This window comes from Musca domestica, unplaced genomic scaffold, assembly GCF_030504385.1.
Source record: "Musca domestica strain aabys unplaced genomic scaffold, Musca_domestica.polishedcontigs.V.1.1 47, whole genome shotgun sequence".
In the NCBI taxonomy this organism is placed as follows: domain Eukaryota; kingdom Metazoa; phylum Arthropoda; class Insecta; order Diptera; family Muscidae; genus Musca; species Musca domestica.
The window spans coordinates 604,471-630,875 of NW_026712338.1; the positions used below are offsets into that span (position 1 = coordinate 604,471).

Sequence of the window (26,405 nt, forward strand, 5' to 3'; positions counted from 1 at the left end):
TGGTTTTCCTTCATGGACTGTGTTACTTTCCTGCTCAAAGAAAAAACTACGAGCATTGGGTGAACTTTCGACTCATGATCTTAGTGTGCATTCAGACACGGAACCCTTCGTCATCCATAATTTGGCAAAAAGGCTACATTGGCTCTGATTCTTTATTAGTAGTACTTTAATCGAACATTAAGAGATCGGCCCTTTAAAATTTTTCATTTTTAACGATTACTTTTCCATAACTTCGCACCTGACGTGTGCACAATATAAAAATTTCTATCGTTTATTTTTTAAATATAAAGCAAATTTGTTTGATTTAAAAATAAAAATGTGTATTTTATTCTTTCATAATTTCATAAATTACTGTTCTTCTTGTTAAACTAATAAATCTGTGTGTTCATTTTGGATTGATTTCATTTCTCTTTTTTTTTAATAAACAATTAAAACTCTTAAAATATAAACATATTAATATGTGGGGTGAATTTATTTTTTTTTTTTTGCTTTTTTTCAAAATATGTAAATGTGTGGTTGTGTGTGTATTAACAAAAAGAGTAATATGTTTATAAAATCCTAAAATATATTGAAATAATAATTGATATATGTAATATTTTTATAAATAAAATATATGAAAACTTAAGCAAGAAAAAGAGAGTTAATTAAAGAAATATTAAACAAATAACGTCTTGTGTAACATATACATATATGAATATTGTTTAATTCTAGTTGATATACTATAAATAAGTATATCATGTATACATGTTATAGTTTTCTATAGATAAAGAAATTAGTTATCTCTTATTTTAATAATTATAATATATGAAATCATTGTATGATTTGTTCAGTGTTTTTTTTTTTCAATTTGTTGTTGATGTTTCCTTTTTTTAATTTTGTTTTTAAATAAAGTAAATACATAAGTTTATGTTATATATCTTTTAATACTTAACCACTAATGACTATACTATGGAGGCCTTTTCTGTAACCTGCTAACATTTGTTTTCAAAATATATGTTTAACTATAAATATATATTGGTATTTGTATAAATTTTTATTTTGTTTTCCATAACATTTTGCCACCAAACAAGGCTTCTTCTTAGTCATGTTTGTTCTAGCCAAATCTAATTTGTATGTAATTTGTAGGTATTTTTTATTAAACAAATCGAAAACTTTCGAAAAAATGTCTTATTACTTTTTTATTTTTGTTTTTGTTGCTGTAATGTTAGGCACTGTTATTCCTTAAATTTATGTTTTCTTAAAACCTTGTTGTTTTGCTTTTGCATGTAAATCTAAATATTTAAGTATTGCTTATGTTCTACAGGTTTTGTTAAGATGAGGTTCTGTAATTAACAATTTTTTCTTTAATTTTGCTCTTTTAAATAATTAATTCACTTCCAGTGGAGTGGTAAATTTTGATGTTGTGAACCTTATAAAATAATCTTGTTTGAAAATGATATATAATATAAGTTTGTATGTATATTTGAAAATAAACGAATATGTAATTAGATTTGTTTTGCTTGCATCTCATATTTTATTCCATTCACATTTATGTTAGTTGTTGTTGTTCTTTTGCAAAGTTTTCAACTCATCCAAAAACAAAAGTCTTTCCTTTTACCTAAAATAAAAAATATGAATAGTTGAATTAAATAATTTAAAAATAACAAATAAAAAAGCTGTAAGTTCGGCCCAGCCGAATATGAATACCTTCCACCATTTGGAACGAATTTTCAAAAAAATAAAATCAGTTAAACATTCTGTTAAAATCTTAAAAATACTAAATGTAGCCGTCATATTAGGGTCTAAACGACGACTAGGCAACTTTTGTTATAAGCCATTACAATATTCAAATGCGAATCGTGAAAATAAATCGATGAATAATGTAGTTAAATCATCAATATAGGGAGGTACTAGGGCTATATGGGGAGGGCTATACTAAAATGTGCACCTGTACAGACAATTTTTTGCCTTAGACTGCAGTATCCATTACGCACTTCAAATACCAAATTTGAAACAATTCCGATGAATAATGTCACTAAAGTAATCAAAATACCAAATATAGGGAACCATTATATGGGGGCTATAAAAATAGACAATTTTCTGTCATAGGCTGTAGTATTCATTACGAACTTCAGATACCAAATTTGAAAGAATTCTGGTGAATAATGTCCTTAATAACATCAAAATACCAAATATCGGGAGGTACCTTTATATGGGGAACGTGGACCTGCACAGACAATTTTTTGTCATAGGCTGAAGTACTCATTACGAACTTCAAATACCAAATTTGAAACAATTCCGGTTAATAATGTCGCTAAAATCATCAAAATACCGAATATTTGGCGGTACCATTATATGGGGTCTATAAGAAGATGTGGACCTGTATAGACAAATTTCTGTCATAGGCTGTAGTATTCATTATGAACTTAAAATACCAAATTTAAAACAATTCTGCTAAATAATGTCGCTAATATCATCAAAATAGCGAATGACGGGAGGTACCGTTATATGGGGGCTATACGAAGACGTGGACCTGTACAGACAAATTTCTGTCATAGACTGCATTATACATTACGAACTTGAAATACCAAATTTGAAACATTTCCGGTGAATAATGTCGCTTAAATCACCAAAATACCGACAATAGGGAGGTACCATTATATGGGGGCTACACAGAAACTTGAACCTACATGGCGCATTTTCAATACCAAAAGTCCTGTAGACGTAATATATATTTGAGTAAAATTTTATCAATCTACTTCATTTCGTTCGGAAGCTAGAGTGATTTCCACAGACGGACGGACATCGTTAAATCGACATAGAACTTTATGCTGATCAAGAATATATATACACATTGTGGGGTCTAAAATGTAAATTTCGAGGTGTTACAAACGGAATGACAATCTTAATATACCCTCCATACTATGGTGGAGGGTATAAAAATGAATAGAAAACAATATTTGTTTGTAGGATCTTGAATTGAACTCTAAACTTTTATAGTGAAAATATCCTCAAATATATGGACTACCTGCGGATAGTACAGGATTCAAGGTTTACGGTTCGGTTATCAAATGCTTGGATGTCTGAACAGCTATTTGGTTAGCTGCAAATTTCTTTTCATGACAATTAGGTCAACTAAATGAGGCATAAATAATGGACTTGAAGGACTTGCAAAGATCTCAACGTGCTTCACCGTTCTCACGACGGTAAGAAAATCTGCATGGAAAATCTAAAATATTTTCGATAATTTTCCCATTCGAGTTGAGTTTTTGATAACATGACACTGAAATTTGGAATCTAGCGAAGTCCCCTTTGGTTAAGTGGCTCAACAGGCATATTAGATGCTATTGGGAAGTTTTATAAGCGTGTTGTAGATTAAAACGCTAAGACGCCGGTAACACTTTCCGTTGGTTGACGAGGACGTCTGTTCTGCGCTCCCAGCTAGGCTCATGCTCAAAATGTTTTATTTTGAAATTACGCTTCAAACCTGCAAAGCAAAAACAATTTTGGGTCGTCGTGAAGGAACTAGTCGGACCGCAATACAGAAATTAGTAGAAAATCTAGCATTTGAGGACAAGTTACTGATGTGAGAAATAAAATCAAGAACTAGATTGTATTTCACTCATTCGAAAATGTGGTTGGATCAGCTGTTGTGGATTTAAATCTGAAATAATTAAAACTTTGCAATAGTTCTACCAAAAGAAGATGAGATGTTAGGTACCATAGACAGAGGGCATACAGATGCTAGTATAACCAACTAATATGTTCTTAACAAACATTTGGTTTGATGTTTTTGAGTTAAGGGTATTGAGCGGTATGAATTCGGGTTTGTAAAGGTTGAGTTTCAGGATTTTTTGTATGGATAACCCCAAATGGGATTTTTTGCGGAAAAGCGAACAAAGATTTAGAACAATCCCCTGAATATGTGGAATTTAGTAGATATTCTGATAACCAAGACTCCATAACCGACCGACGTGAAAGCTAAAAGTGTAAACTTTCTCAGGCATTTTAACTTTGATGGTAATTTCAACCCTAAACCCTTTCATGTGTACATTAATTTGAACTCATTCATCTCCTTCAAAATACCGATTCTCAAACCTTTTAGACCGACAAATTCCTGATTTTTTCAATAAACAACTGCCATTGACTTACTTCGTTTTACGACAATGTTTCGTGCAAGTCCTTCGGTTTCCTTTTAGGTGTTTCTTCTGAAGCCTTTTACGATGCTTTACCGCCCGATAACAATTCAATAATCATCACTCCTTTAATGAGTTTCCAGCAACATTGGCACCCGCTGTGGCCGTTGCCTGATTCATTAGCTTATGTTGTGGTATAACTGTCAGAGATTTTGGAATTTTTGAGAGCAGCAATTGTTGTTGCTGTTGTTGATGCTGTTTCATGATGTGATTCGGGGCAGCTAATGAGGCGGGATTACTGGGATGATTTGGTTTCGCTAGAAGTTGCGGTAGTTTTGGCATCATATTGGAGGGACCACCGTTACCGCCGCCCGCATTTCCAACACCACCGCTTCCACCACAAGCTCCATTAAGTAGCAGCTGATTGGAGTCGGGGAAATTATTCCACAGCCAGGAGGTATTGTTCATGGAATTGGAGGCAGGATTAATGTTGCCGCTGTTGGTTGCATTTGTTATGGCATTGGCCAACAGAGGCATTATGGGGGCAGAGAAATTGGCATTGCTATTAATGGAGGCTTGCAGTGGTGGTATGGTGGAGATATTGCTTGTGGGGGGTTGTTTCTGAGTCATCGCTTGAAATCGTGCTACCGCTTGCGAATTGTTTGTTTGGTTGTTGTTGGCAGCGGCGGCTTTCATTAACGCTTGCTGTTGCAGCATTTGCAGTTGTAATAACTGCTGCTGGGTAACTTGTTGTTGATGTTGTTGTTGCTGTTGATGATGCTGCTGCTGTTGTTGTTGTTGCCTTTGTTGATTCATTGCTGCAGCAGCTGCATTCGTGGAATTGAAATTCTTGTTCATGTTTTGCAGATTTTTATTTTGTAAATGTTGTTGCAATTGTTGTTGCTGTTGTTGATGCATTTGTTGCTGCTGCTGCTGCTGCTGTTGTTGTTGCTGCTGCTGATGTTGCTGTTGTTGATGCTGCTGCTGTTGCTGTTGTTTGGCTTCTTGTCTCTTTTTAGTGGCCTTCAGCATCTGATCCCGTAACAACTTTTCTCGTCTTAAAATACACATACGATTATAGTCGAATATGGAGATAAGGAAGGGTTTACCACCCGACTGCACTTGAACCAGGGCTGGCAATTTCCTGCCATCTGCCGTCTGATAGAGCGGCCCATTCTTAAGCATACTCAGGTTCTCTTCCACCGGCATCAAGGTTGGGCGCCACGTTTTACTTTGCAACCGCTCCTGTGGTGTCAATGTGTCTGGCAAAACAACTACATTCGGAGGTGGCCTTGATGTTCCGGGCTTATTCAATTGAGGCCGTTTGTTGGTATTGCTATTATTACTTGAGCTAGCATTAGGGTTCACACCCGAAGGGGCAGGAGGCGCAGGCGCAGCAGCCGGTGCCGAAGTCATTATTGGACCAGCAGATCTCCTTTGAAGACTAACCAATTCCGGTGGAGAACTGAGCAAAGAAATAGCATTTTTATTTGCAGCAGAGGAGTTATTATCCATCTGATTGCCCAGTAATTTGTTAGCCACATCTAATATCTTCTGTTGTTTTGATTCCATTGGCGGAGGAGGAGGTGGTGGGGCGGGGTGTGATGTGGAATTGCTACCAGTTTTGTTTGGCTGGGATGCAGCAGCAGACGATGTAGCTGAGTTGTTGATGGGTAAAATCTCAACTGCCTTATTAATTCCCAGGAGGTTACATTTCAAAATACTTCGGCTGTTGCTTGGGGCACCAGAGCTTGCCGTAGAGGCAGCCAGAGCAACAGCTGCTGCTGCGTTGGCTGCAGCTAGATTTGCAGCGTTCGAACTGCCGTTGTTATTTGTATTTCCTGCTAGAGTGTCTTTAAGCAATGATTTCTGAGGCGATGGAGTGGGAGTGCGCTTATTGCTTGACCCATCCTTGGGACGTGCCGTAATTGTTACAGCATTGGTACTCAATTGCTTAGTGAGTTTGTCTACCGAAAGACTTCTTGAGCGCGAAAGTTGTTTATCTGGACTGTTGTTATTGCTGCACTGTAGCGATTTCGGAAGTTTGGACACCTCTGTGATTTCAACGTCGTCGTCGTCATCATCGTCTTCGTTGATTTCGAAGGTGGGAATTTGTGGTTCCGGTTCTTTAGGTTTGTTGCTGGTCTCCTTGGCAGTACTTGTGGATGAATTATCTGATGGAACCTCTTGGTGAAGTCCTCCACAATGACCCTTATCATAAGACGTCAGCCTTTGTCGAACGGTTTGCGTATAAACGCTAGCATTGCTTGATGCACTAGCGGATAAAATCAAATCACCATTCCTGAAGTATTTTTCCAACAAAATTAGATGGCGAAGAAAAGAGCTTTGATTGCCATAAGGCTTTTGTAACTCTTCCCAAAGCCGTCGTGTAGGCTCGTCATATTGTAAAAATGTTTGTACTCTTGTCCAGCCCTCGGGAGTTCTTTGGCTGGCGCTACTGCCAAATGGAACTTTGAACTGTAAACCCAAATCTTCCTCACCAGGGAATAATTCTCGCATTGAAATGTTGGGATTTGCTCTCAAAACATTTGAGATGTCGGAGGAGGAAGAGGATGAACTGTTGTTTGTGCTGGCCGCTTTCTCCACAGGTAAACTATTACTCTGCAGGATGGCTTTCAATTTAGACATTTCGCTTGGCGAATTGTCTGCTGCGTTTGATGTCGATGAGTTTGAAGAATCCATTAATGCATTCTCGAATTCACGATCCATTGCCTCGCTAGTACTCTCTCGCACACTGGCATTGCCTTTTGCCGATTCATCCTCTCCGGAATGTGAAGAATTTAGCGGCGACAGGAGATCCTTTTGATTCGAAGAACCATCATCTTCAGGCAGCGGAGATTTTTGGGCTGTTTCATCATGGTGTTGCTTTTGTTGTTGTTGATGTGATTCAGTGTTCTCATTGTTGGATGTGGGACCATTGCTATTGTCGTCCTCATCAGCTTCAGATGCATCGTTACTGCCATCATGTATGTTATGGAATTGCAACAGACTGAAAAGAAAAGAAAAACAAATGAGTGGGTTGTGATAGGAGCTGCGAAGTAAGAGCAGTGCAATACCAACCGCTTTCGGTAATTTTTAATAAATTCGGCCTTCTGGGATTTTGTTGTCTCCGGAGGTTTCATTAGGAGATTGGCAAAATAACGACATAATTTACAAACAGCTGTGCCGATGCCCAGTTGCACGGGAATGCCCATTTCCGTTAAAGCCTTCTCGAGACGGTCCGTGTCCGAGGTGATGTGATACATGTGGTTTTTACCCAAACGACGCTTACACAAGACACAACCCGAACATTGGATCACAGTATCGTAGTGTGTTTGACACAACCAAATGCATGGTGAGTTTGTTGGAACCTCAAACTTCAACAAGAACTTCTTAACACTCTTGCGTATGCATTTACGGCGCAAGGAGTGTGCGGCTGGATTTGAGCATCCTGTTACCAAACAGCTGTGTGAAGATGCTGAGGCATAATGTTCGGCAACAGCAGCTTCAGATTCATTTTGGTCATAGTCCTGTTGGTTATCAGAAGATTTCACGCCATTCGAAGTTGTTTCCAAGCCACCGGGTGCTGATAGACGTTTCTTATACGACGGTACGTTTGCACGACGATCCACATGACGGAAGCAGGCATCACAAAGGCAATTATCGACAGTAAGTTTTTCTTCATCTGAAAAAAAAAAAAACAAATAGGAGAATTTCATGGAAGAAATGCAAATTAATTTTTTACCCATTAACTTACTTGCCAATATTTTCTGTTGTCTTTCCATCGACTTTATCTGACCCACATGACAGGGAGTATCATAAAGCCCAAATTTACCACTACAATAAAAACATTGATCTTCGCACAATCGTCCGGGATGAAATTTAAAGGATGATGCCTTTTCGGGTATGAGTATTTTTTCCTTATCATCCTTCTTGGTGGAAATGCCTGATGTTGTGGACTGGTGATCGTGTGATTCTGAATGGGAAGAATCTATATTGAGAAATGTATACCATAGAGTTAAGAACACACACACACATAGATATTTACAAAAAAAGAAAAGAAAACAATGAAGGGTGGTCAGGCGAATTCGGGGATTATATTGCAAATTAGGTTGTTCTTTTGAACATAATCAAAATTGTAATGGTACGTAAAGAATTTGATGATGTATTGCCTTGAGTGCAAAAGTCTGTAATCAGATTTTCACTTCAACTTAATGATAATTTTTCATAACTGGTATATGTGTTTCATCAAAGTCTTTACATTGTTAGCTGTTAGTAGAGAAAATTCAATTCTAAAATAGAAACAAAGAAATAGACATATTCCGGAGATTCGACACCAAAAAAAAAATTACTTTTTTTTTTTTTGAAACATAAACTCAAACAAAAAAGTCAGCGTTATTACATTATTATGGACCCAGGGTTATGTTACAAACACCACACACAAACACTAAAATACACAACCATTTTTTGTGAATGGGCACTAAATTTGTTATATTGATGATGGTTGGAGTGACGGTAATTGTATGATTTTCTAGCGTACGTAGAATTAGTGTTGGAGAAGGAATTGCAACTAGTATTGTTAGTAGTAGTAGTAGTTTTACTGTTATTGTTAATTTGGTTTAAAGCTAATCTAGTATTGGAGGTAGTAGTACAGGTTGTGGTTTTTGAATGTAATTTGTGAAGCGCACCTTCAGTCTGCAAATAAAAGAAATAAGAAAACAAATCCCCATTAAAATGTGTCAACTTTCGCGATCAGCACAAATATTACCTCATTTTGTATGGTATAATAGTTATCCTCGCCGTGACCTTCACGGTCGTGCGGCGTACGATCGCTGTAGCCCGAGCCATGGCCACGTCCCCGACTCTTTTGGAATGTCATTTTTAGTGATTGACGTCTCTGTTGCTGTTCTTTGTTGGCGGCCGACGACGACGATGATGATGTTCCACCGGCGGCATTGGACTTGCGACCATTATTGCCACTAGTAGAACCACCTGTTGAATTACGATTAAGTTTGATGATTGTTTTCAATGTACCAGTATACTCGTGATGGGTGGATGCAGCATGAGATGAGTTTTTACCATTTCTTTTGTTACTGCCGTGTTGCTGGTTGGCAGCTCTGTTGGCTTCAACGGCCGCTGCAGAGCTTTGTATGACCTCGAGACGACGTTTTTCGGCAGCTTTATGAGTTACCAAGCCCAGATTTTGCAAATGCAATTCTTTTTTCCTCAACGACTCTTCATCGTCATTCTCGAAATCTAGGGTCATCCAAGAATTGGTTGATTGGCCCGATTTCATGGATGTGGCATCATCATCTTTTGTTAAGGGGATAGATTTAACATCTGCTGTTTCAATATTGTTGACGTTGAAGGGGCCATCGTCTGGCAGAATTGATTCAATAGGAACCTAAAATTGCATTGAAAATATATTATAAGTCTTGCACTATCTATAATTAACTTACCTCAACTTCAACTTTTGGCTTCTCTTCGAATTTCTCAAGCGAAGTCTTTTCATCCTCATTTTCTATCTTTTCAGTCTTTTCTTCGGGAATCACGCTTTCCTCGATCTTGCTAAACTTCTCGACCTCATGGGTTTTCTTCATCTCTACAGCATCTACAGCTTCTTCGATCACTTTGGCATTTTCATTTATTTTGATGTGGTCGATTAGTAATGAAGTGCTCTCATCGTCAAGTTTTAATTCCAAATCAGCAATATCGGCATCATTTGCATTGATTTTACCATCTTCGGCAGTTATTTTAATATCATTTATGACGTCATCAACATCCATGGACACTGTGTCCAATGGTGAAATTGCTGGCTCTGGTTTTTCAATAGTATTTTCCTTTATGGTCACCGTTGTTTCTTCGGATCCGGCTGTAACTTCAACTGGCACAATTAATTTGTCTGCAATTTGAGCGGCATTCAACTTTTCCTTGTGGCGTTCATCAATTTTCTTAAGTTCGGCATCAATTTTAGCCAGTACATCCTTATTTTCATCCACAACAGCATCATCAGTTGAAATTTCAATATTTTCTTTGTCATCAATGACTAAATGATCGCTGGAAGATTGCGATTCTTCGGTAAGCACTAGCGGCGCACTCAACTCAGATTCAGCTTTGTTGTCTAAAGTGTCTGCCGCGGTTGGTGCTATTTCAATATCATCGATTTCGGCTGGGATATCTTCATCATTATCAACGTCTTCTTCAATTTCATTGGTAATATCATCATTCACGGAGGCATTATTGTCCATGGAAATAGTTTCACTTTCCTCCACCGTCAGCTCATCTTCTTCTTGTTCTTCATCAGCTAAGGTAGCAACGTTGCTGTTGGATTTGTTTAAATCACCTGTGACTTCGGTTTTATCAACGATTGTCAAGTCTGTGTGGTTATCCCCGCTATCTGATAGCTTAATGTCTTCAGTTTCATCTTCTACTCTTGCCTTTGGATCAATCAGCAAAACTTCATCTCCTTCCAACTCCTCCACGGGTGCTTCTTCTTCATCATCATCCTCAACAACAAGCGGTGTAAGTTTATCATCGGAGCTTTGACAATTTCCATCCTCTTGACAAATAGACTTCCGCTCATCTACACTTTCGTCAAAACGTAACGTGCCTTCCTTCATCGATTCATTGGAGTAGGAATCTTCAGGCACACGGTCATCATTAACCTTTGAAACGGCACTTACGTTGGCTGCGGTTGTGGCAGTGCTAGTAGCTGATGTTGTGGCACCCGCCTCCTGGTTTACCGCTTTTTGAACAATGTTACCCAACTTAGGATCTTCTTCAATGCCCAAATTGTTTTCCAAAAACTTAGGTTTTTTGTAAAACTGCTGTACACTTATTTCCGACACACCTTCGCTTACCAAGTCGGCAGGACTTAAGGATGCTGCTTTTTCGGAGCCAGAAGCCACCGATTGTGGAGAACTTATTGTCACAGGGGTCAGTACTATAGTTGTTTGTGCCTCCGCGCTTTCAGTGTGTACAGATTCGGTATCGACCGTAAGAGGAGTAGGCAAATCAACGGCCACAGCAACAGTGTCTTTAGATTTACTATTCACATCTTCAGTGTTATTGGATTTATCGTTGGGCTTGATCACCGACGCATCATCTTTGTTTTCTTCTTCGTTAACAGCTATGAATTCTTCTGATTCCAAGTTAGATTTTTCCGTTTTTATTTGAGACAATACTATATCATCTGTGTTCGTAGATGATGCCATGCTGTCTTTGGAATCTTCTTCTTCGTCAGCATTAACGGTGTTGCTGCCTTTTGATTGATTGGTTTTGAGAAGGCTTCTGTTTTGAGAGGTCACACGTCTTCTCTTGGGCTCAGAAACTGTGCCGCTTGTTCTTGTTGGCGAATTTTGTTTGGTTTGCCTAGTCGCTCTGGTCGAAGGCGAGGCGGCGTTAGAATTGGCTGGTGCAGAGGGGTTGGTGGTGGTCCCAGTATTGGACTTACGCGAAGCCCAACGACCCTTACCACGTGTATTGTTGGATGTGGCAGATGCTGTTACTGTACTATCTGTAGTTGTTGTGGGTGTGGTAGAGTCCGAGGTCGCCACATTAATTTCATCCTCATCCATGATTTCTTCTTTGATTTTTATGTTGTCGAGTATTGGAGTATCATCATTGCTCTCGTTACTGGCAGTGGTTGTTTGAGAAGCCTGCATGGGTTCATCACCGTCTATTTCGGGATCACGTACTTCAATTTTAATGTATTTTGGTCCGGGTTCATCACTCGATGCCTTGCGGGCATTGGTGGCAGTCATTTCAGCATCGACGGAGCGTTTACGTTTTGTAACTGTGGTAGCGGGCTCTATTATGGGTAGTGGCATTTTTACACGATTTGAAGTGCGACTTCTACTTCCAGCACGTGTTGCCGGAGGAGTCTCGGAACGTGTGGTGACTCCGCCGGTGGCCGTTGTTTGGCGTTGTCGTGTTATGCGGGACGAGGAAGTTGTTAAATTCTCCTGGCTGGCCGTTGACTTGCGAGTAGAGCGGTTACAGGTGGTGTTGTTGGTAGCGGAAGAAGACTCTTTTGTTGTTGTTGTTGTTGTCGGTTCCTTTTGGTCCTTTGTATCTTTTTGGTCTTTTGGGGTTTCTTTACATTCCCCTGAATCTTTCTTCTCTTGCTTTTCCTTAGACTTGTCCTCTTTGTCCTTGGTGTCCACCAAGTCCGATTTCTTTTCTTCTTTTGTCTCTTTTTCTTTTTCCTGTTGTTCCTTAGCTTCTTTATGATCTTTGATGGACTTCCTGCCTCTTATTATATTCTGTTTCTTTCCTGCATGCGAGGAACTACTTTCTTCACTTTCACTGTTTGTGGGATCCGAGGGATCTAATGGTTCCTTTTTTATTACCACAGACGAGCCCGGAGAATGCAATAAGAGGGGCGAATTTCTTGTTACCCGTTGTTGGAAAGTTTTTGTTTCAACAGAATTTTCGTTTCCACTCTTTTCTACTGAAGCTGCGGTGCCAGCTCCTCCTCCTGTCGTCGTTTCCTGTTTTGATGCAGTTGTTGTATTTGTTGTATTCTGTGTATTTGTGGTGTTAATTGTTTTAGTGTCCAGCGATTTTGTTCCCGTTCCTGATGATGCTGTCGTCGTTGTGGCATTTTCTGCCTTCGTCCCTTGAACTGTCGAAGTGGCTGTTGTCGATTTCCGTGTTGACATGGTCCAAAAATATATAAGCGGTGTCGCCCACAAACGGTGTATGAGATGTTCTCAATGTGTTCAGTTACCGAAAATCTCGGATCAATAATATACAGATTGGTCCCTTTGTTTTCCCATTACGTCAACTGGAAAAAAGATAAAAGGGTAAATATTAATCAAATTATCTAAACATTGTGCGTGCATCGATGTAAAAATGCACCCTCCCTCCAAAGATTTCCTTTACTTCGTATATTAGTATCCCTTGTATTTTCATTTCTTTGGTCAACAACAAATCTGAATCAGATAGCTGTATTTAAAGCTTGGTGATGACAGCTAATACTGTAACTATGCAGTAAGTTCTTTTGTTGGTTACTCCTCAGTAGGGTAGACTTTTAAGCTCAAATATAAAGTCATTGATAGCATACACAACTACACTCAACCCCATGCACAGCGGTGAAACGCAACACTTGGTTGTTGGATGTAGCACATTATGAAGATATATTGAAAGTTGGATGCTGCTGTATGCATTGTGAATAGATGGATGATGATGATGGTTGGATCAGAAAAACAAAAAAAAAAACGAAGCATGTGTTTCTTCTAGCTGTTGCTTGTTTGCTCTTTTAGCTTTTATGCTTTGCTTTTTATTTTTCTTGGTTTTATGTGCTAAAACAAACTCCTTGAAACCGGTTTTTGGTGTGAGAGTTTGTTGTCAATATTGTCACTCGACCATGGAGTTTGTGTTCTTTAGAGTTGGTAATGCAAAGAACAAGATGAAGTTGGAAAAGTGTGTGTGTGTGTGTGTGTGTGTGTTTGAGGCCAGCGCCAGCTTTTTGACATATTCAAACGTTGTATGCATAAAGTTAAGACTATTGGTAAGAATCTCTGTTCGTGCCACAAAATGTTTTTGTGGGTCAGTTTGGCTTTGTGTCGGAATTCTATTCTTGAAACTAAAGGACATTTTAGGTTTTTTAGGCGATAAAAATGTCTTTCTATTCGATATTTAAACTGAAAAGACTACTCTGTAGAAGTAATTATTTTCTTCTGAATCTTAGCACCCATTTCCACAATCTTCAGTTTTTTTCAATATTATTTTCAAATTTTTACTTTTCAAAACATAATTAAGACAAACTTTCAAACAGAATAAGATTTTCGCGTTTTCTAGCATAATCAATGAATAAGAAAGAATTAAAACAATATGATTTTTAGAGATTTTTATGCGAAATGAACATTAACGTTAGCTCTCTGGACAACAAACTTAAAGGGAAATTATTCAATAATCCTCAAAACATAAATGACCAACGGAGAGAGGTAAGTAGACATCCCTTCCAATATAAAGCAAATCTTTATACATATTTCGAACAAAATTATTGGAATTAATCTGTTGACCTGAGTTTCTGTCATTTGATTTCAAAATTCATAATTCATATAGAATGTACATGTACCCTTTCATAGAACTGCTTGCAAGGAGAAAATCGTCAAATGTAAATGTCAAAAGCTGATTATTTGTTAATTTTGAAGAACTAACCAATAATAAATGTTACAGAAAAATTAGTCGGTTCGAACTTTCGCAATGTCCATTAGAGATATCCATTGTTCTAGACTAAGTCAAAATGAAGAGAAACTACAAAATATGGAACATCATCTATATCGTTGTAGTGCCAAGACCTACAACAGATCATATCGACTGCTGGGTTCGAATTTGATGACAATTAATTTTGTGGAGTAATTTAACTTGCTAACCACATAAAAAAGGTCCAAAAGGACCACTTTTTGACTCACTTTAAGGTAAAAAATTTCGAACTGCATTGTTGCCGAAGACCCTATATACTCATAAGTATAATTCTTTATAGTTCCAAAAGTGTGGAAGGGTAGGGGACTAGTCCCTCTTTTTCGGTTAAAAAAGACACGTATCGCAAGTGTCTTTTTTAACTCCACTTTCATAATCCGTTGGATTTTTCACATAATTTAAATTAAAATTTTTAAATAAAGAAAATCATTCGTCCCTGGACACAAAATGAAAAATATCTACAAAATTGTTATATAATGAAGCATTAAAATTTTTGAAGACAAACATTTTATTTTCTAAAAACCCAAAATGCGAAGCCAAAAGTTCAAGAGATTATTGTTTAAACAATTTTGTGTTTTTAGTTTTGTGGCCAAGTGGAGAATGGCTGCTGGACTGAATGAAAGCAAGTACTGCATAATTTGCTTCCCCATAAGCCTATGTCTAACACCGAAAACAGTTGGACAGTGTCGAAGTAAGTTTCATCATTTCAGTTTCCTACTCGCCTTGACAGAGCCTGTAATAATCGGTGTTGTCGTTACCCCCTTAGAAGTGTGTGCGTGTCGCTTTCGTCATCACCTTCAGTTACCTAAGCGAAGGATAGATTGTTTTTGAAAAACAAAATGTATTGCATTTTATCTTCCTAGAAGTCTCGTTAGATGCAACTGCGTGTTGAAAAAAAGTATAAAAACAATTTTATTATTTACAAAGTAACGAATTGCTCAGAGACGATAGAAGTAACTCCAACATGTTTTTATGCAAATAAAAATTGACAACGCCCACTTTCTCGCCCATTTTTGCGATTTACTTAAAATCCTTATATTTGACAAAATAAAGAAGATTATGTTTGAAAGTCTAGTAACACATCAATTAAGAACGGCTGAGCCGATTTTACATCCGTTCATTTGTAATTACAATGGAAAGGCTATACGATAGAAAATTATGAGGAAAACCTCTAAAAAAGTCGCGAAACTGAAAAAATCGTTTTTTGATATGGAATTTTGTATAGAATTGTTCCAGAGAGGCCATTGAAATTGAAAATTCTTATTGAAAAATTCCGAAAAAATCGGGGAAATTTTGCATGTCATGCCATTATTCAATTTTGATTACAAAATACTTCTCAAAGCAACGAAACGCGTACTTTTAAATTGCAGCTATGCCTAATGGGAAATTCAGTTAAAAGTTATTGACGATATAGATTTCACAACACTGAAAACTTAAAATATCAAATTACAATTTATTCGGTAGAAATTGTAACAAAACATGCAGAAGGACTAATTCTTAATGGTAGTATTAAGTCAAAACGAGATTCATAGATTAACCTAAATAATGCGCTTTAATTGTGGTTTACAGGTTTTAATCCAGATCTAGAATAAATGAGGTTGACAAAACTAAATACCCTTACAACATGGTCTTCTAAAAGTTATGAATTCAAAATTACTTTTAATTTGGAAAATTTTGCTAAGATCTTTATATAATACTAATAATTGAAGTTTGAAAATGTATTAAATACGATGATATAACGAGTATAAAGAGGTACTGGTAAATAGGAAATAAAATCATAAATATGACTTTTATTGCAAAGGATTGATAACCTTGATAATCCTTTAAAATAACTCAAATCGGCAAGTTATATGGGTGAAACCAGTATTAAAAAAAAACAAGAATTAATTGTACTGAACTCATCAAATGTCAAATTAGAACACATTTGGTCGAAGAATATTAGGAGATAATATTGTATGAGAGCTATATCTAAATGAGGATAAATATATACCTTGTATAGCATTATTTAATCGACAAAGATTTCTAATATTTAACATACTTTATGGTGTCCCTAACATTTATAAACCTATGGCACCTTATTTTTGCTAGTTCAATCAAATCCATGTAGCAGAGCATTAGAAACACTTAAAATATACTGTTACGTGAATCTACATTGACATTTTTGCAGTGAGTGACTACTTTAATTTAGAAATTACTATTGAGGACGCAAAAAAAAAAAGAAATATATACAAGTGATTATGCAAAATTACCTTTATTCATCATAAATATTATGCCCCTTAAATAACTATATTCAAAGGAATACAACAATAAACCACAAAATAAGGAAAACATCAATAAGCTTAAACTATGAAAACTGGTAAATGTGTAGATTGACTGCCGTTGTAAGCCAACATTTTGATCAAAGTTTATGCTTTTTCAAAGAGCAAAGGTAAACGTTTACAACTTATATTAGGTTCCTAAAAAAATACTTTAAACACTAATACTATGGACCAGCAACGCGGTCCAGGTTAGCAATTTCATTTATATTTTCAAAAAAAAAAAAAAAAAAAAAAAATTCAAATGTTGATATTCAAAAAGTTTGATGTTGAAATGTTGTAAGCACGACGTATTTGGGTAACTTCCAGATAAATACATATGTTTGAATTGTGTGGTGAAAAACGTCGACTGAGTACGTCGAATTTTAGGTAAATTTTGCACATAAGCTATGTTCCAGAACCTACATATTAATAATTATATACATAATAATAATTGGATAAAACAACCTTCAACTATTTGAGATTCCCATGTTTGACAAAAATATACAAATTTCTTTGAGTGCAACAGTGTTGTCATGCATTGTCATGGCCAATTCATCGCCAGCAACACATTGGGAAACTCTGCAATACGTATACGCACCAAAGTACCAACTCGCTTTACTGTGTACATGCTGATGGAAAACAATCTTCCAAACATTTCACACATTATCTCTTTTTTGTACATAGGAAAAAAGAAAACAAACGAGAAAAGCACACACTGTCTCTCACATTGCGACAAACAGAAATGTCTAGGGTTGTGACCAAAACCATTCAACAATACATTGTTGATTTGGTAGGTCAGGTTTTTCAACAGATGCTGCTGTGTTTTGGCTCCTGTTTCTACCACCATTTTTCCTGAGTGTGTGAAAATGAAGTATAAAAATAAGGAAACTCAAAACAAGATAAAAAACATAATAAGAAACAAATAGGGGTAGGCCGTAGCAACAAACGAGGGGTTTCCCAGCTTCATTTGATGGTATGTGTGTTGTGAGTAAGGGCATTTTACCTTTTTCGATAGTTATTTTCATAATTGAGGAAAAAGTGATGTTTTTTTGTTCAGAGCAACAGATTATATGTTAGCTCCAAAATAAAAAACGAAGAAAACTTTAAGTAACGTTGGCCCGAATTTAAATTTAAAAAAAATATGAACAACTTATTTGGAATTGTGTTTTCCATTTGCATACACTTTCATAGTCATACTGAAACAGGCCCTTTATAAATGTGTGGGCTATTTGTTAAAAGTGGATTGTTAATTTTGAGAAGAATTGTTTTACGAGTTATATCAAAAAGAAAAAAAAAAAAAAAAATGCAGGTTAATAAAATATTAAAATAGTTTTAAAAACTTCTAGATCAGTTAGTTTAGTGACAGTCTCAAATTTCGAATGGAATCCGCACCAACTGTCCTTATTTTTTACAATATTTTAAAGGAAAGAATTTATTTTTGTGTTGAGTATCAACCTACCTTTACCAGAATAAATTTTACTATCCTTTTTTATTTTAATTTCTTCACCCACGATAATACTTTACTATCCTCTTCCCAACATCTGTGACAGAATATTTTAAGATTTTAAGTATTCATCATTGTATCAACTTATTGAGTTATTCATAATTTATGTCTGTGTAGATAATTCGTCATTTTCTCTTTGGACTCCATTCTTTAAAACTGTGATTGTGCGGAGGAAGGGGAAAATAAGTACAATCAAGCAGAAAGTAGTAGGTAGTCCTTAACGAAAAGTAGTTTTGAGCAAATATCCTGTAGTCACATAAGGCTTCTTCTATAAAGTTATACAGAAAATTCAGTGTATGACTTGATATATTTAAGGCCCATTGCCTCGATGACTTTAAGGTCTATTGCCCTTAAAGAAAAGCAGTTTTGAATAGTTTCCTATAGGCCTTATAATTACAAAAAAATCTCCATCTAATGCTCTATAACTATAAGCTCTGACAAAATCTGGTATTCGATTGTCTAGGCATCCCTATCATAACTTAAACTTCTGCAATCAACATTCGTTAATTGCTTTCCTCCAACAGGTCTGATTTCGTTCATATTTTTCAGGAGCAAATATACAAATATAGGTTTTAACTTCCAAAATTTTCAGTTATATCGAGATTTTCTGATGAAATTATGTGGTGGTGTTTACACATACACAGCGTTCTCAAAATATAATAATTAAATGTGAGGGGATTTTCTGGATTGTAGACAACTTCACAGACTATCTTATAACAAATCGCAGTTCTATTGATAAAATAATAGTCACGATTAAACTGACGCAGCGTCATTTAGGATCCAACTGTGAAGTTGAATCTAAATTTGTGGAAGTGGTCTTCTGAAACGTAAGTTGCCAAAAATGATCCATCTTTTTCATTGACTTATTTTGTGTTTCATGTTTAAGTTTCTTATGGGGTCAAAGCTATAAGATAGAATTTATGTGAGATCTTACGAATACCAAATATTATTGCAGGATGTCACCTAAATGAGATATATTTAAGACTGTTTCAATTGTGATTCCAAACTACTGTTACCATGGAATGGAAACAGAATACTCTGACTCAGTACCACTTGTTGGATGCATCATCAATTGGTTTTAATTTCTTTTTCAAATGGCCATTGAAAACTATATTATTTAGAAAACTCTTAAAATCTAGAGAGCATTTTTTATAAATTTTGCATACATGGAGATTTTTTGAAGATTTTCTGATAGGCTTTTTTTGAATAAATAAACTTCCATAGCGCACGAGGACTTAGAAAATCGTGGACGTTGTACAAACCGGCGAAGAACGCTAATCTAAAAATTGGATTGCGACTCGGATGAGTTGTACCGACCAAACTCTATATGGTTTTGATTTCCTGATTATAACCACGTAGGTATTTGGAACTGGCACAGAAAAAATGCATGAACTTGATGAATAAAACTTTGGGCCTAAAAATCGTAATTATTATCGAAAACTCTTATCATTAGCTTTCAAATAATACCAATATTCCACATATCAGGTAAATCTGTGTCTAACCCGAGGCTTGAACCCAGATTTTGGATTCCGTCTACCAACAAGTAAACACTTTCCCGTAATCAAGGGAAAATATCTACCTCCAAAAAAAAAATGTAAAACTTTTCGAGTTTTCACTAAAATAATAGCCAAATTTCTATTTACAAAAAAAGTTTAAAACCGATAGGTTTGCAAAAGAGATAAATCTCCTTAAAACCCAATATAGGATGTTCTCAAGATTCCAATAAGAACCTCACACATACAATAACAAGCTTGACATATGGATGCAATTGCATAACCTTCGCTAGTAGCTTTCCAAACAGAATAAAATCTAAATAAAAAATAGCCTACTGCACAGCATTTTGGGAAACACCCACACTTACCATTTTTTAAAGCAAATATAAGCCAGTCAACAATATCTTGTGTCAAACTCAAAAGAAGCGTTAATTGTAATCCTGAATTGCGTTTTATGGAAGCATAAGCTTTTTTCGGCTGCAGCAACACAGATTGACAGTTGTGATTCCCTGCCTCTCTTCACTGCTTCAAAGAACACCCATCAATGTGTTGCTGTATGTCGATACTTGTTGGTTATGGGGGAACTGAGCTGCTGGATGTTTAAGCTGCCGTACGTATGTAAAGAATTTCCAAGGGGGCGGTGTAATAATAAAACAAAAAATGAAAATCACACACAACAAACAATAAATGCTGTTAGGTATGCAATTGACATTTATTGTAATAACAGCGACGAATATGATGGCGCGGCCACTGCTGTTGTTGCTACAAATGGCAATTTGCTGTTAGTGTAATATTCTGTTGCTGATGGTGACACTAGCACTACTAGGGTGAATTGTTGATGATGCTTTGTTGTTGCTTGCAATTTTCCTTTTTGATCTAGTTTTTTTATTCCTTTTCTTTTTTTTTTTTTGTTGTTGTCAACTTTTTACGATTCTTCTTATGTTATCTTCATTAAGTTTGGCTTGTGGCTTGATATTTTTTATTAGGAGTTTCTTGCTCAGTTAATTTGCATAAAATTTTGCATTTGTTTTCACTTTAGAAATTATAATTTCGTCTTATAAATATGCAAATAATATCTAGAAGGCAAAGAAACAACAATATGCATAATTTTTATGAATAAAAAAAATTACAATTAAACATTTTTTTACAATTAAACAATTTTCACAAATTTCCAATTTGTTAGGAAGAATGTAACAAAACATTAAACTCAGAGCCAGTCAGTCAACAGCCTCTCTGTCAAAAACAAAAAAACACTGAATCTGTGTGAGAGAGGGAGACTGAATGGCAAATTGAACAAAACCATTGAGAGGGAGAGTGGAGAGCAAAATTTGTTTACCGCAATAACTTGTGACGGCCATGTTCTTTTAAGAATACAATTTTCAAGTTGAAGCAGCGAAAAACAATAAATAACAAACGACCAAAGAACAATAACTACAAAGCCTTAATGACGACAGATACGATGGTGGCGGCGACAACGCCGAAGAATCATCAACTTTTCTGTTTTATTATTGTTTTTTTTTTTTTGCTATTTAATGTGAAAAGGAAACGTAACAAAAACGGAAATTAACGATGTCTTCAATCGGTCGGTCGGCTGAACGCGTAAATGGCGACCATAATCAAAAAGAAAACACGAACGAAGCAGGCATAAAGAGGAAATATACAATAAACGAACGTAACCAAAGAAACTCTGTAAATATGAAATGCACAAAACACGCTCACAAATATAACACGGCACGGACGACTTGAAGAAAATCCGATAAATGATAAAGCGAAAAATAATAATACAAAATGCTTAGGCAAGACGTTGACGACGACGCTAATGCCAAACACTTGCAAATTGCAATAGAAAACATATGAAAATTCACATGAAAGTTAACTTTTTTTTAGTTAAAACAAAATTTTCATTTCTTTGCTGTTTACTCCAATCAGTTAGCCAGCGAGCCATTAACACAAATTGCAAACGAACGAAAACCGACACAATATATATAAAAAAAACGAAAATAATTTTTGCAATTTGCAAATTTTTTCCATTTAAATATATTCAATACTTTAAAAAAGTTTTTTTTTTTAGTTTCTACATTTTAGCCACAAGAGAAATTTACCATTCAATGGTGAAAATCAACCAAGGAAAAACAAATTAAATGAAATTTTCAACTAAAATTTTCACTTGCTTTGGAAAATATGCACGTCGTCGTGTTGTCGTTGGTTAACTCGCGTAATAAAACAAAATCTGTCAAATTGTGTGTGGAAACACAACACACAACGTAATAAAACAAAAACCGAGAAATAAGCAAGCAAACGTCGTACAACTGACACCGCCGCCGCTCTCCCTCTCTTTTTCTATGACATTAACAGAGCCATGTAAACACTCTTAAATCTACTAACATTTCTCTTGTGTCTTTGGTTTGTGTGCGGGTCTCTTTCTCTCTGTGTGTCTGCTTGGGAATTGATTATTCTCAAAAGCATTTGTTGTTTTTTTCCGTATGTGTGTTTCTTTTGCTGTTGCTTTTCTGCTGTGCCTTCAATGTAAACAACGCGGCGATTTGTAAACCCACTTTCGTCGGGGTTGGAAACAGAACTAAACTCTTCATTCGCGGTCCCTCACTAAATCACTATGGTACACACAAAAACAGCAACAACACATCGCTCGCTTGACGACGACTACGGCAATGCGCTTCGTGTTGTATTCTCTTCAGCATTGAATGACTTCGGTCCATACCATACAGCCGAGCCGAGGGCCGGCCGAGTGGTGTGTGTGCGTTTTAATTGTATTATGGCACTCTTATTCTCCTTATATTTCCAAAACAACAGCAGCAACAACAAACACATGTCCACAATGTATACAATTGCCCCAGCTGTTGAGTTAAGTAGCCATAAATGTGGCTTTTTTCCTATACTAATTCGATTAAACTCCATTGAGAAATGAGAAAAAAATGCCAACAACAAGAAAGTCAAACGATGTTATTCCTTGTTTTTCTAAGAATTTTTTAGTTGAAGGATTATTTTCTTTTGGTAAGATTTAATTAAAGGAGAGAGGAAAATAGGTGTTAAATAAAAATTAAAATATTTTCTTATTTTCAATTGATTTTTCTGTTAAAATGTTATATCCTTGCGAGTGGCCCCTCCCTCCCACCGGAGATCTACTTCTCTGTAGGGACCTTTTGTTGGCAATTAATCATTCCCTCCTTATGGCCATATAAAAACACGTTTCCTTTTTGTGTTGGTATCCTGTTTTTTTTTTGTTATTCAAGGACATCTGCCAATGCAGCCTGCCTTTATCCGTTGTTGCCGTTTCACTTTTGGTAAATTCTTTGTATCTATCTATGTATGTATGTATGTATGGATGGATGAAGTGGTGAGTGAGCTGTCATTTATTAGACCAAGTTTTTTCGTTTCATTTAGTTTGAAATTAAAATTTTATGCAATTGTTGGCCTTTGTGAGAAGACATTGGCGTAGCAATTGTTGGTTTTATTGTAATATTTTTGTTTGTCTTTTTTTCTTTTCACAACATCGTTGGCGTCTTCGCCATCATGTTTGTTTTTTTTTTTTTTTTTTTTTTTTTTTTTTGAAAAAATTCCTCTTCGGCAACATCTTCGGGTGCAGGTCGGTTGCCTTCGTGTTTGCTGCTGCTGCGACGGCTTTTGTCTCATTGTTTTTATTGCTTATTTTTTCTTTGCTCGTTGAATTTTGTTTTAACTTAAGTTGGCTTAAAACGAGGTCATTTGACATTCGTTGTCGTGGTCGTCGTCATCATCATCACCATCGACGTCGTCGTTGTCGTACTAATATAACACAAACAAATCCCTGTATGTTGCTAGCGTGGCTCTGCCACCGCTATTTCTTCTTGTTTTTATAATGGCGATGTTTGATTTTGATCACAAGGTGAAGTGAAAGAATGAAGAAGGCCCCCCATTATTTTACATTCTCTCTGTTTGCATTGCTTGTCTATTGGAAGAAAGTAATCGATTGTCAACGAACGCTCATACGTTCATATGAGTGTATGAATGTGTCAATAAAACGCGAATAGGGCAATAAAATTTCATTTAAATTGAGTGGAAATTATTTTGAGCAGAACTAATAAAAGAGAAAGTTTGTTGCAGACTCCGAAGGATGTTTCGTTTCATTTTATAGAATATCAGTAGCAAACTGTTGTAAAAACAACATTTTGGTTGCCCAAATAGATTTGTTCATCAAAATACATAGAATAATTTTAAAGTAGTTTTCTATATCTACTAAACTTAGTATTTGCATACATATCACTAAAAAGTAAACTGAGAACGGAATACGAATTCATTAGCTTCATAAGAAAAAAGCCAATGCCCAGTAGAAAGTAATTTAAGTATTCAGGAATATTTGGTGTCCAAATGCAAGGAAATTGTCAATTGAATAAAAAGATTACAAAATTCAAAAAAAAAAAAAAAAAAAAATAAATAAATAAATAAATACGAGGGAAACTCAGCATGTTATAAAAGTAGAGCTAAAAGAAGGAGACACGTATATCGGCGTTTTGAAAGTTTACTTCGCAAAGTAACCAAAATAGAGGGTACAAATTCTCCCTCTTCAACACATATTGAAATAAGTTTTCTCGGAATATTAGGTATTTATTGCCTTCGACAATATTGCAGAAAAATATACGAGGAGTTAAAAAAGTGGCTTTAATCGTCCTTTTTTTAATACGGTTAAAAACTCCCTTTAAACGGTATCGGAGCAAGTCAAAATATTCTACAAAATTATTTGCCACAAAATTTTAATATATGTCCTAGAAAACGTAAGAGTCTTAATCTTACCTAAACGCCAGGAATTTATATATATTAAAAAACTAATTTTAGGGTTAATGCCGTAAGAAAATATTTACAAAGTTTTGGGATCCATTTTTTCGGCATAAGATTTCGTTTTGGGAAAATTTGGTGAAATTAAATAAAAAAAAAGTACCAATGATTCTACATGTAATCTAAAGATTTCATAATAAAATGTTGTCTAGATTAATTCTTACTTTGACACTTTCCGCAGAATATAAATTATAAAGGGAGAAATGGATTGGATACGTTTTAAATTACCAGTAAAAAGCAAGGTCATTATTTTGACTTTTTATACCCTCAGGCATAAGGCCACAGAGGGTATATATCATTTGATACGGCCAAAACGTGCCTCATCGAAATAACGGTTTAAGACCCTAGGTCTTTTTTAGGACATTTGGAGTCGATCTAGCGATGACCGTCTGTCTGGCTGGCTGTTTGGTGCGCACGATAACTCTCGACGAGAGTATCCGATATGATCCAAACTGGGTAGTCGTAATATTGTTGTCAAACTTAGATCGAGTTCGGAGATTGGCAATATCGGCCCACTCCTTCTGGTACCTCCCGCACAAAATGTCAACATTTTTAAAGAAAATAATTTATTGCATAGAAAGAGAAAGGATAATCCGATTTCGCTCCAACTTTGCGAATTCTATTATTTTCATCAGTGCTTGATCAGGTTCGAAAATGGACAATATCGGTCCACTCCATAAGTTACCTCCCCCACAAAGGGGCAAAATTTTGAATAATTACAACTCTTATAAAATGCGATGTAAGAGTCCGATTTTCTTCAAATTTCACACATCCCAATTATTTTACTGACCCCTTCACTTCTTCTGGTACCTCACCCAAAAAGTCGAAATTTAAAAAAAATACATTTTCTGCATAGAAAGAGAAAGGATAATCCGATTTCGCTCCAACTTTGCGAATCTTAATATTTGCGTCAGCGCTAGTTCGGGAGCGAAAATGTGCAATATCGGACCACTCCATCAAGTACATCCCCCACAAAGGTTCAAAATTTTGAATAATTACAATTCTTATAAAATGTGTTGTTGGAGTCCGATTGACTTCAAATTTCACACATCCCAAAATTTATATTAACCCAAGGTCTGGTGGTAAGATGGAGTATATCGGTCCACTCCTTCTGGTAACTCCCCCAAAAAAGATCAAAATTTAAAAAAAAAAATATTTTTTTTCTGCATAGAAAGGGAAGCAATACTCAAATTTTGCTCTAACTTTGAAAATCCTAATATTTACGTCAGTTCTAGGTCAGGTGCAAAAATGTACAATATCTGTCCACTCCATCAAGTGCCTCTCCCACAAAGGGTCAAAATTTTGAATAATTATAATTTTTATAAAATATGGTGTAAGAGTCCGATTGTCTTCAAATTTCACACATTCTAATATTTTTATGAACCCAAGATCTGGTATTAAGATGGAATATATCGGTCCACTCCTTCTAGTACCTCCCCCACAAAAGGGGGAAATTAACATCCGATTCTATTTAGACTTGGTACATCTGAATATTTTTACTAACACAGGATCTGTTATAAAGACGGTAGAGATCGGACCGTTCCTTCTGGTACCTCCCCCAAAATGGGTCAAAGTTTTGAATAACCAAAACGTTTATAAAATCCGACATAAGCGCCAGGTTCTCTTTATATTTCACACATACAAATATTTTTGATAACACAAGATCTGTTGTGAAGATGGGATATATCGGTCCTCTCCTTCTGGTACACCCCACCATGAAGCTCATAAAAAGCTAAATCAACATATGATTCCATTCCAGACCTGGTACATCTTAATATTTTCACCAACGCAATATCTGTTTTGAAGATGGTAGAGATCGGTCCATTTCTTTTGCTACTTGTCCCACATAGGGTTCAAGATTTTGAAAAACAAAACGCTCAAAGAAGGCAAAATAAGCATCCAACTATATATATATAAACTAGCTGAACCCGGTGCGCTTCGCTTCCCCTTTTGATTT

General features: G+C 36.0%; 1 protein-coding gene across 1 annotated transcript; it reads right to left on the reverse strand.

Moving 5' to 3' along the window:
• Nucleotides 1-445: 445 nt before the first annotated feature.
• Nucleotides 446-22,203, reverse strand: LOC131800476 (uncharacterized). Its single transcript, XM_059127663.1, has 9 exons — nucleotides 22,004-22,203; nucleotides 19,987-20,694; nucleotides 9,575-12,903; nucleotides 8,884-9,519; nucleotides 8,804-8,810; nucleotides 7,873-8,106; nucleotides 7,197-7,800; nucleotides 4,132-7,125; nucleotides 446-1,597 (listed from the first exon to the last, which is right to left on the reverse strand). The coding sequence occupies exons 3-8, from the start codon at nucleotides 12,776-12,778 to the stop codon at nucleotides 4,236-4,238; spliced, it is 7,575 nt and encodes a 2,524-aa protein (XP_058983646.1). The 5' UTR covers nucleotides 12,779-12,903; nucleotides 19,987-20,694; nucleotides 22,004-22,203; the 3' UTR covers nucleotides 446-1,597; nucleotides 4,132-4,235.
• Nucleotides 22,204-26,405: the final 4,202 nt, after the last annotated feature.

Excerpts from the sequence above, each read along its gene's own strand:
- LOC131800476 (XM_059127663.1), bottom strand. The coding sequence starts at position 12,778 with ATGTCAACACGGAAATCGACAACAGCCACTTCGACAGTTCAAGGGACG. Across the intron at positions 7,801-7,872 it reads ACAACAGAAAATATTGGCAA|ATGAAGAAAAACTTACTGTC; the intron begins GTAAGTTAATGG and ends TTTTTTTTTCAG. Across the intron at positions 7,126-7,196 it reads ATTAAAAATTACCGAAAGCG|TCTGTTGCAATTCCATAACA; the intron begins GTTGGTATTGCA and ends TTTTCTTTTCAG.